This window comes from Rhincodon typus, chromosome 13, assembly GCF_021869965.1.
Source record: "Rhincodon typus isolate 14 chromosome 13, sRhiTyp1.1, whole genome shotgun sequence".
Taxonomy (NCBI): Eukaryota; Metazoa; Chordata; class Chondrichthyes; order Orectolobiformes; family Rhincodontidae; genus Rhincodon; species Rhincodon typus.
The window spans coordinates 41,422,581-41,433,821 of record NC_063344.1 but is presented as its reverse complement, the minus strand read 5'-3'; the positions used below and the strand labels follow the sequence as shown (position 1 = coordinate 41,433,821).

General features: G+C 36.8%; 1 protein-coding gene across 4 annotated transcripts in view; it reads right to left on the bottom strand.

Annotated features, from left to right (window-relative positions):
- Window positions 1–3,040: 3,040 nt before the first annotated feature.
- Window positions 3,041–11,241, bottom strand: part of LOC109911887 (TCDD-inducible poly(ADP-ribose) polymerase) — a 21,867-nt gene continuing 13,666 nt past the window's right edge. For all 4 annotated transcript variants that reach the window (XM_020511265.2, XM_048604297.1, XM_048604296.1 and 1 more), the window contains 2 exons: window positions 8,471–8,749; window positions 3,041–6,238 (listed from right to left, as the gene is read on the bottom strand). In XM_020511265.2, the coding sequence (XP_020366854.1) occupies window positions 5,791–6,238; window positions 8,471–8,749 (727 nt within the window). In that variant the 3' untranslated portion in view covers window positions 3,041–5,790. The remainder of the gene's footprint in view (window positions 6,239–8,470; window positions 8,750–11,241) is intronic.

The window sequence follows — 11,241 nt, the reverse complement described above, 5'->3', positions numbered from 1 at the left end:
AAGCAGCATCATAGGAGCAGAAAGGTTGACGTTTCAGGCCTAGACCCTTCTGATGAAGGGTCTAGGCCCGAAACGTCAGCCTTTCTGCTCTTATGATGCTGCTTGGCCTGCTGTGTTCATCCAGCCCTGCACCTTGTATATTTCATCACTTGACTGACCCAAACTGCCACAACAAGGCCCATTTGAACTTTCACCCTAATTTTATTGAATCGACTTACTTTTTAAGAAACTCAGTATGTTCCATTCATCTCATCTATTACTCAAATTCATTATCAGCCACCTTACCAAGCAATATGATGAATTTCTCTTCTTCCTTCCACTCTGTACCAATGAAGTGCTCATCTTCAGTAAATTCAATCTACACCTAAAATTTCCTAGCAACCTTTCTTTGTCCTCCATTGTGGAAGCAAGTACAATTTTGAGCTTGAACTTCAGCTGTGGATCAAACAAGACACCAAGATTTGTCATGCTCTGTTTCAGCATAAATGAGTAGATAGGGAAAGTGTGCAGTCTATGGCAAGTGAACAGAGTTTATGATAAGAGTCAAACACATACACTATACACAGCAGCAACTTGGCAACTTCCTTTGACAGCTCAAAAACCACAACCTTTGCCTTCTAGAAGGAGAAGGGCAGCAGGTGCATGGTTTCACCGCTATCCTGTCTTGGAACTGTATCACCAATCCTTCACTATCGTTGGGTTGAAACCCTGAAATTCTGTGGCTAACAGCACCATGAATCTACCTGCATCGCATGTTCTGCAGCAGTGAAGGAAGGTAGCTCATCACTACATTCTCCAAAGCAATTAAAGATGGTTTCTGTTTGGTGTTAATAAAGAGATGACTCACTTGTGGCTTTATGTATTATAAGGTAGTCTCACAGTATTTTGGAGCTGGTAGGGCTTGTAGAAGTAAAGAGTCTGATAATGTAAGAATTATGGCATTGCACAGGCAACCTAGTTGTCAAGAAATAGAATTCCCTATTAAATTAAGTAAGCATGGTGATTTGTAGGCTATTACAATAGGGAATAAACAAAACAGGAATGCTGTTCTTAACACTTGTTGGTTCAAAAATGTCTGTTAGGGAAGGGACCAGCTGCATGTTGTCTGACTTCCTGAGCTGAGATCAAACTGTAAATTACACTCAAGTTTCATCTTTTCAAAGCTGCCCCCTTCACCTCTTTGTTGTTGAAATACTTACCTTTGCCTTTAATATGTCTGGATATGTTTCCTCTAATGTTCTTTTCACTAAGGACCCTAAGGACTCTCCCCTTGTTTCTTTGTCTCCAATTTTGAAACATTTTATAATCACGTCTTCCAGCTGCCCCTTATCCTTCCCTTCATGACTAAGCTTCCACGTCCTTATGAGTTCCTACTTTTTTTCTCCTGATCTCTGCAAAGTACTATTTTAAAGGTGCTAACAAACACAGATTGTTGTTATATGTATTATCCTCTTAAACTTTTGATATCCTTTTAATTTTTTGCAATTCTGTGCTTGCTTTGCACACTTTCATTGCAACATTATTGATGCAAAGACCTGGATTGTCACAAGCCTTTTACCAACAATGTATTACAATATCAAGCACATTTGAATAGCATTAGAAAATATGGCCAGGCAGCTTGCATGCATTACTAAAAGGCAGGACAGGAGAGTTCAACATTAAAAGCACATGCTGTTCATTGCCAATATTTTGTGTTGTCTTCTCAAAGAAGAAAGAAAGTGACAAAGTATCTAATGTTATTAGAATTCTAAAGTTAAGAATGCATAATACTAGGGTTGTGAGTTCTGACTTTACCTTGAGATGAAACTTTACCGCAGGAGTAATAGGTAGTAGGCTTATTGACTTGAGGACCAGGCCATTGTGATTTGGTGGAATTCATCATCAAGTACTCATAGGAATGGTCCCAGTATTCGCAGGCTGGGGTTAGTATAGGAACATTGTCAGGCAGAAGCAGTAAATTTAGTAAAGAGAGGCCCATAATTTCCTTTTTGAAACTCTCATAAAACATTCCTGTCTGCTCACCTACTGATGAATAGTTGAAATTAAATGCTCCATGTTCTCAATCTACAATTGCACAGGAGCAGGCTTCTCCAAGTACAGGTGTGTACCTGCATGTTAAAAATTGTCTTGGTATTCAAATAAAATTTCTGGATCACAAATTTTGCATTTTAAAAAGGCTCTGATATGTGGAACTGTATCAAGCATGTTTTGAAAGTCCATCTATGCCACCACATAACAATGCCCTTATCGAGCTTTTCTATTACCTCGTCAAAAAAAATCTCCAACAAGTTAGTTAACTGAGACTTCCCTTTAGGAAGAGTCAGCATGGATTTCTAATTAAGCCACCATTTTACATCTACTAATTCTATCTCAAATGGTCTCTAGAATCGTCCCTATCACTGAGATTGTGAATATAGCCCTGCAATTACAGACCATTCTTGAAAGAAGGTCATAACGTTTACAATTTTCCAATCTTCTGGAACCTTCCTTAATGCTAGGTAAGACTGTAAAATTGTGGCCAGTGCTCTTGCAATTTCCACTGTCACTTTCATCAAAATCCTTGGTTGTCTCTCATCCAGTCCTGGCGCCTTGTCAACTTTAAGTACCAGTCTATCCAACACTGTGCTCTATCAGTTATGAACTCTTCTAGTGAAGGAGTTCCCTCCTCGGTCACCGTGACCTGCATAGCATCTCTACTGCTATCACTGTCCTCTGGAGTAAATCTTCAGTGAGCTCTACTTTCTCACTTATCAAACAATTCAACCTTTCTGTAAGGAAACACAATGGTTCACCGAAAGATCTTTTTGAATATTGATTTGGACCAGACTGTAGGAATATCGTGCCAGGTGCGTAGCCCAGTACTTAATCTTGTCAGGGTCAACAGTCAGATAGATGAGTTTTATCTTCCAACTTGCACTTTGGACATCCAAAACTGCTCAACACAAAAAGGTACAATGCCCTATAATTGACCTGCATGACACAAACATTATCATGCTGCCATCCTTACGATGCTGAATTAAGACATTAACAGGAGAAGCTAGTCAGGAAATAAGTTGGCTAATTTTATTTCATTTTTTTTAAAAATCACTTGAGTCAGTAAGTACAGCTCAGTGTCATCAATTGGTATACAATAATTCTAGAGCTCTTGGAAGAGCTATTAACTCAATGAAAATTTGTTTACTTAAGAGTTAAAACTTGGCCTGTTCCCTTTAAAAGGGCCACACATTTGGCATGGAGGATGTGAGATTTTTTTTTTCTTCCCCAATAAATAAATTGGGTAAACTCTCTCTTGCACCTATGCAGGCTTATTAGAAACAGGAAGGAAAAAAAACCTTAAATATATTTAAGGCAAACACTTAGTTGACATGCATTTCAACAAATGCATCTAATAATGGAACTAATTGTGCTGTAACGTGATAAATTAATTCACCAATCCGTGCATTGGTTTGTGGCAAAATGTGGTCATAAAAAGCCGCAAGCCTATTTCTGTACAAAGATTTTACAGTATTCTATAGAATTTAAGGCAAAGACAATTAAAAACTGGTGATTCATCCAATATTAAGTGCTGTAATATCAAAGGAGTAATGCATATAATAATGGCCAATTCTTTTAGTTTCACATAACAATAGGGAGAAGTTTCCTATCATACCTATGCTTAACTGACAAATCAAATTCTTTTCTCTACCATATGAAGGGTGATCAAATAGAAGAATTTGTCACCGACGTGATAAGGTGGTCTCTCATTCACAGCTTTAAAAAAAAAACACACAGCGATATTACTCAAGTTTCAAAACAGTGTAATTTCAGTCTGAAACCGAATTTAACAATATAAATGCACAGATCTACCTGCAGTTTTATATCAGTCTCAATTTTAGACTCAATTCACTGGCAATAAATACATAATCAACTTAACCAAATACAGGATATGGATTTAGCCTTTGCTTAATTAAGTGACATGTAAATTGGTAAAATGTATCAAAACCAAAGGATTTTACATTTTATCTCATTTGTGCCCTTCTGCAATTACCCATTTTTTAAATTCAATATGGATGCTCTTCCTCAAACCAGTAGTAATTTTATCCCTTTTGTTTTATTGGCAACTCTGGCTTTTTGATCTTGTATGGTGCCAACTATAATTACAGTATATCCCAAATATGGGAGAAATTAGTACTTTTTAAAATCAGGCATAACTTTGTTTTAGTATATCATGCTTCTGTACTTGGCTTATGTGTGCCTTTATTTTTCAAGTTTATAAAAGTAATTATTACCGAATTCTAACTCTTAAGTAATTGAAATCAAATTGCGGGGTTTAGTCTTTAATAGTCACAGCTGTTCACTCTGTGCAAAGTGCCTATAAGGAACAGGTTCAACAAATGTCCTCCTGTTCTATTGTCAGAGGTCCTAGGACAGTTAAGAATATATGCATGCCTACCCAGATCAACATTTTTAAAAAAATATTTTTAATCAGCTACTACTGATTGCTGACGATTGCAAGTCATGAAGCCAATTTTGGAATAATTATTTCACTTTAATGAGAGACAGTATTGCATTAGAGTCAGGCAGATCCCATCTAACTTCAACTGTTGCTGGCCTAACATTTTTGCGAGGACATAATAGCCAGATGTCACTGCCTCCAATAGACTACGTGAAGTGGTGTAATTGGTTTCCCTACAAACAGTTGCTCCCATAATGCAATGTAATGTTTTCAAACCTCATTGACCCCACTTTCAGTAACTGAAGCAAGCCTTCCCTTGAATCTGGTCAACAAAGCAAGGAGTATGGAGAATATTTCACAGCACAGTCAAAGTTTCTCCAGCCAAATGATTCTAAAACATCAGTCTTTCAAAATTTTACACTAAAAACCTGATACACATCATCACTGCAGGTCAGCATTGTTATTTGAAGGGTTGTGCAGTCTTCTCATTAATGTGAACTAAAAAAGTAGTAAAGAAATGGTAATAAGATTTTAAGAGATTCTAGGAATATAAAAGGGTATTTGGTACTTACTAATGGGATGTTTTTGCTTTTAACATTTTTATTTCCTCGATTTACAAATAATGAATTACACAGATGTACTTGTACAGTTCTGCCTTTTTCATACAGCAATATGTTGGTCTCAATTTATTGGTGGAGGAGAAAATTGGACCAAGAAAATTGTTAGAGAAGATTGAGAAGTGAAGAGTGTGTCAGTGAGATCAAGAGTGCAGTCACCACAATTTACAGCTCTGAGAAAGGCCCAGTTGGTTCTTTCTCACGGTAAGGACTTCCTTCCTTGTGGCGAATGACATGACTTTTGTGGCAAATTTTATCTACTGCAAGTAAGGTAAGCATAATGCACTTGTCCCTTGTATTTGTGGCAGTTGCTTCACCCTGTTGAGATCACGAGCAATGTCTTTCAGTATAAAACTTTGGTTTAAAAAAGTGCTCAACATTTAATTTCACAACTTCAGCTTCTGACAATTCAAAAATAAAACTGCTGTATTCAGGTCAAGTATACAACTTTCTCAAATACTTCAGAATTAAAAATGGGCAACATTTTTTCCAATATAAATACACTCATTCACAAGCAGAGGCACATCAACAACTGAATATTTTCAAGGCAATGTATTATACTATTTACACTGGTCAAGGAACTGCAAATCCAGTAGTCTCACATCAGGTGGTCATTTGAGAGAGTCATGTAGTTTATCTGTAACTCCATTTATAAAGACCTCAAAGTCGATAGTGTGTAGACAAGTTCATTGTAGCATCTCCAGTCTTTGTTTGTAATAACTGTTAAATCATTGTCCATCAAACAGTGACTATACTTCCAACTTCCTCATACTGAATAATGAAGTAGGGGAAGCTCTGGTCATCATTAAAGATGACAAAAATCTGAGGGTCCAGCAGATTATCCACACATGAATCATACAAGTCACTAGAAGGGTCAGCAGGGGATTGTGGTGGTGGTCTCCGCATTGAAGGCTTGCCCAATGTATACTTCCCTATAAGGACTTTTGCTAAGAACATATAATGAACACCTTCTTGTGACTTCTTTGAGAAGTTGTGAGAATAGCTTGCCTTTCTGGCAAAATAGCTGCCTTGACCAAACATAGTGGCATGTTTTCCACACACCCTGGGGTCAAAGTTATGTTTACAGATGGCATCAACTACATCCTGGGATGTTCCATGAAATAGATGTCTTTCATTAAGGATCTTGTCCATTTCAGACATCTTTCGTGACATGTACTCCTTTTTCCTGTAGCAAAAAAAAAAAAAAAAAAAAAAAAATTTATTGTATGACACATGAAGTTTACCTTCTAAAAAGGAAAGGTAAAACCAGAGAAAAGATTAAGAAGTAGTGCATCTTTGTGCAAATTCCATAACTAAAACAAAGCACTGGACAAACCTGTGGTGAACAAACTACTTTTGTACAGCACTTTTCAACAGGACAGACAGACAGACAAAACAGTGAACAGGATTTAGAATTGTCCAAAACTACTATGCACCATACAACAAAACAGGCTCTTAAAATTTCCCAGGGTGTATTTTAGCAAATAACAGCAAAAAGAACTCTAACTGCTAAATATATGCAATTGGAACCAACCCAATGGAATTGATGTATGCCTTTTTAAGATCTTCAACACTGCATCACCATTCACAAGTGACTCGTCCTAATTTTATATACTGTATTTGGCCATATTACTTAATACCTTTGGATAGCAGAAATTCATTAATACCAGCTTTAAACTTAACTATTAACCCAGCATCAACTGTCATTTGCACAGGATAAGCCCAAACATCTATCATCCTTTGTGTACCCTCCTGAACAGTCCCAATTTTTAGGCCATGTCCCCTGGGACCTAGATTTTATCAATCCTATCAGTTCCCCATAACATCTTAAACTTCAATCAAATTCTTTACAATGTGGTCAATGCAACCCTAGCTAATGTCATCTCTCTTCAAAATTTGGGATCCAGGTTTAGTTTGAGTAACTGTACTCTGCATTCACGCAATGCCAAAATATTTCTGAAAAATGAAGAGCCCAGAATGGAACACAGTACTCCAAGTGTTGTGTAACTGTAGCTTCCTACGTTGCTGCAACTTGGCTACGAACCCTTGTATTCCAGTCCTCTAAATTAAAAAAGGCCAGCGTCTACTAACCTTTTGGATATATGTTATACCTGTCCATTACATCCAATGGATGTGTACATAGGTCCAAAAGTCATTTTGAACCTCCATTCCTAATTTTTCAGCATTTAGGAAGTATTATGGTCCAGGTGACAAAAGCTTACTACCATTTCTACGGACATCAGTCATCCAGAATTCACTTTCAGACAACACGTGGTTCTTCCCAACTTCCCCATTTATACTAGAGTTTTGACAAAGATTAGTCCATGACTTTTGATCCATATTATGTTATCAGACTAAAGGGTTGCACACGAGGTTGAACATGATTCAGTTTTAAAGCTAAACTTTGAAGAATAATTCTATACTACTTCCAACCTGATGATTTTCACTTTAAGTATGTGTTTTCACTTGTAATGCTATAATAAATCAGTGCTTGTTAGTGTCAATTTAGCATTACAGATCATCCAGTCTTCGTTTTCATTGACTTTCAACTCAAAATGAAAGCTTGGTAGTTTCTATAATGGGTCACCAATCCACTGTGGCAATTTTATACCTTAGCAGCAAATGGAGGATACCAATGTGCAATATCATACACATTTCTCTGTAATGTTTAGGTACCTTTATTGCCTGGGTTAAAATCTTCTGCTCTAGTCCATTACTATCTAACAAGACTAAAATTTTCTGACATCACACAGTTGATAGTGAGCTGTGAATGTTGACATTACATATGACAAAAAAAATGAGAGAGCACACACCATGTTTAGTTGGTTAGAATGTTAGATGAGCTTGCTCCAGAATTTCAGATGTCTGCTCTTAGTAGGCAAGTATCTTGGCCGAGTGGAAATTCAAAAAAATTATCCATTACAAGCGAGTACTGCAGTACAAACAGGTATTGCGGCAAGTCAACAATGTAACTTGGATCAAAGCAGCTCAAAAGTAAGCTGCAATTAGTACAAAAGGTAAATCAAGTCACCTCATCACAGAGTCACTCATACATTTGGAAACATCACAATTTCTAATACATTTTTGCAACTTAAGGATGCAATTAAGTTCAACAAAAAGACAAGCAATATGACTCAGCATCAATCTTTCATCTTCCACTGAACAGATTGGGTATTTAAAAAAATTGAAATGTGCACTGCTAGTATGGGAACTACTTTTGCGTGATCTAAAGGTTTGTTTCTGGTATCTCTGCACCACAAAATCAAAATGTACAAATAGACCAGTAATAAAAACAGGCCTGATACTGCACATCATAAATGCTGAGTTATGTTCTATACTCGCCATAACAGTGACCAGTATTCACAGTTCAAATGCAAGTTTAGTGACTGGATATAACATTTTTGATTCAACTTCTTACCTTTTATATTTTTCCCAAAGATATGGATTTTGTACCCTCAGTATATTTAAAATCCTAAATTTGGTTTCTGGTATTGTTTTGTGGAAAAGATTATACACAGTTCTATAGCTTTTGTCTTCTATGGAAACTGGCACTTGAATGAAATCTTCTGATAGTTCCATTGAAATCCATGTTTCAGGATAGAGTTTTGCACGGGAAGAGACAGCAGGAAAACCGACTTGTCGAGCAACTGATCCATCTGGTAATTTTGAGAGACTGCCCAATGTACCAGCTAGAGTCCTAATAAGAAAAAATAGAAACTGTAAATCTGATACAACTGAATTAGCAGCATAAAGTAATTGCACAGAATCATACAGCACCCTTTGTACAGCAAAGATGGAAAATAAAATTACTTGTACAATGTTCAAAAATTGTAAATGGTGTCCAGAATAAAAAGCTACAGTTTTAACCTGAAATTTTCCCATCTCCCACATCAGCCAGGTTATAGACTCTCAGAATGAAACTCAGTTTGTTTATTTGGAACTATAACAACTATTCTGGGTTTCAATTCAAATTCTCAGCTCATACTCTATTGTAGTTTGAAAAGTGTGCAGCATTGTTGTAGAGATGTTAAACAGAGGCCCCTTCTATAATCTTTGATGGTTCAAGTGGATGTTAAAAGATTCTCTGGTACTACCTGAAGACATTCCATGTTTATCCCACAATGAAACAATAGTAGACTAGCTTTCATATGATACAGATTATTGGGACACTGATGTAGAATTGTTCTTTGATCTACACATGTAATAACAATTACCATTATTCAAAAAGAAAGCTCATGCATGAATCATTATATAAATGGACCAGCATGTAGTAGCCATGAAGTTATGAGTACCCCCAGTACTGCTCTTTCCAGAGAATGTAGAAAGATGGCTCATTGCAATATCTTTTGATACATAAAAATAAGCAGCCAAAAATTGAAGATAATAGTATATGCTATAAATACAATATTAACAGAACTTAAAAAGGTCATCCATAAATATTTTGAAAGTTGAGAATGAGACAGTGTATACCTTAATGCTAATATTTGACTAATCTGTACTTGTACCACTAGAATTCTTAAACATGAAGTCAGTCTTATTACCATTGTGTAACATTTAATACTTGGAGATTCAATTCTTCTACATAATATTGAAACCATCCCTCCTCCTTTCTGATCACTGACTGTGTAGCCCACTGAGAAAGTAACAACAAAAAAAAAATTCCTTTGCACATTCATTAATCTAACTTCATGGGTTATCCTGAACATTTCTATAGCACCTTGCACAACCTCAATGTTGCAAACTGCTTTATAATTAATGAAGTACTTTGAGGTGTAGTCACTGTTGTATTGCAAGGCACTTGGCAGCCAATTTGCACACTGAATGTTCCCACAAGTAGTAATGTGACTGTGACCAGATAATCTATTTTGAAGCGATGTTAAAGGAAAGATATTGAACAGGATACCAAGAAAATGCTGTTACTCGTCTTCAAAATAATGCCATGGGACCCTTTACATCCACCTGAGGGCATATAGAGCCTCAGTATAAATCTCATCGGAAATACATTGCCTTGGATAATTCTGCAACCTCAGTATTATCCCAGAGTGTCAACATCAATTGCATGAAATGCTATAGTCTCAAGTGGATTCCAGAACATTTTGACGTATCAGCAGGAGTGCTTGCTACCTCTGAGTCATGGGTGACCTACAGGTGGCAGCACAGCACCATCAGTTAAACTGGAAACCCTGAAAGTTCTTCTACCCTCCCAATTCATGTATATACTTATGCATTTGACTCAGTAGGATGGAGTCAGGAAATTCAGACCACAATTGTCTGACAATCCAATTATTGCCTGTTGTTACAGAATTTATGAAACTCCTTCAACTGTCATTCCAGAATGGCATTTGGACCAGTATAACTGGTATTACTTATAGCTCTGCAATGCCAATGAGGGCCAGAGGTTTTGGCAGTTGTCAAAACTTTTAAAAGCAAACAGGAGTCAGCCATACAGCACAGAAGGAGACCATTCAGCCCATGAGGTCCATGCCACCTCTGTCGAGTAATCCAGAATTCCTATACCCTCACTCTCTGCATTGTTTACCTTCTTCAAAAATAAATAATCCTGTTTGGAGACATGATGTCACCATGTTGGGTTTTTTTTGCCTGAAAGGCACACATGACAGATCAAAGGTGGCGTTCATCCAGGTTAAAGAAAATCTGTTTGGAGCCCACAGGTTATTTTTGTAGCCATGCCAATAAGGGTGTGAGAAAACACTTCACAACCAATGATTTAATTTTTTGAAATATTGTAATGACAGTTGTGTACTTAACAATAATGGATCCAGGAACCATTTTACAGGATACTATGAGGGGAGAAGTAAGGAACAAAACATCATCTAATGATGTATCAGGCAGGAGAAACTATGTTAATACTGAAGATAAGCATTGCCCTGAAACTTTAGCAGAAGCAATCACTTTGTTTTGGAATCTCTAGAGGTTACAAGGGTAAACAGAGGAGCCATTTTGTAGTGAGAGATATATTAAACTACATTTAAAGGTAACTGGAAAAATCTCTTGTACAATAGAATTTAATCTTCTCCAAATAGTTAAAAATCGCAACATTTGCTGTAATTACATTTTCTGGGAAAAGGATGCTGTGAACATTATTACTTAGATTTAGATCTGGTGCATCCAGCTAGGGTTGTGTTGCAGTGCTCCATAGATTCCTTTTACTTTTATTCCAGTTGTTGG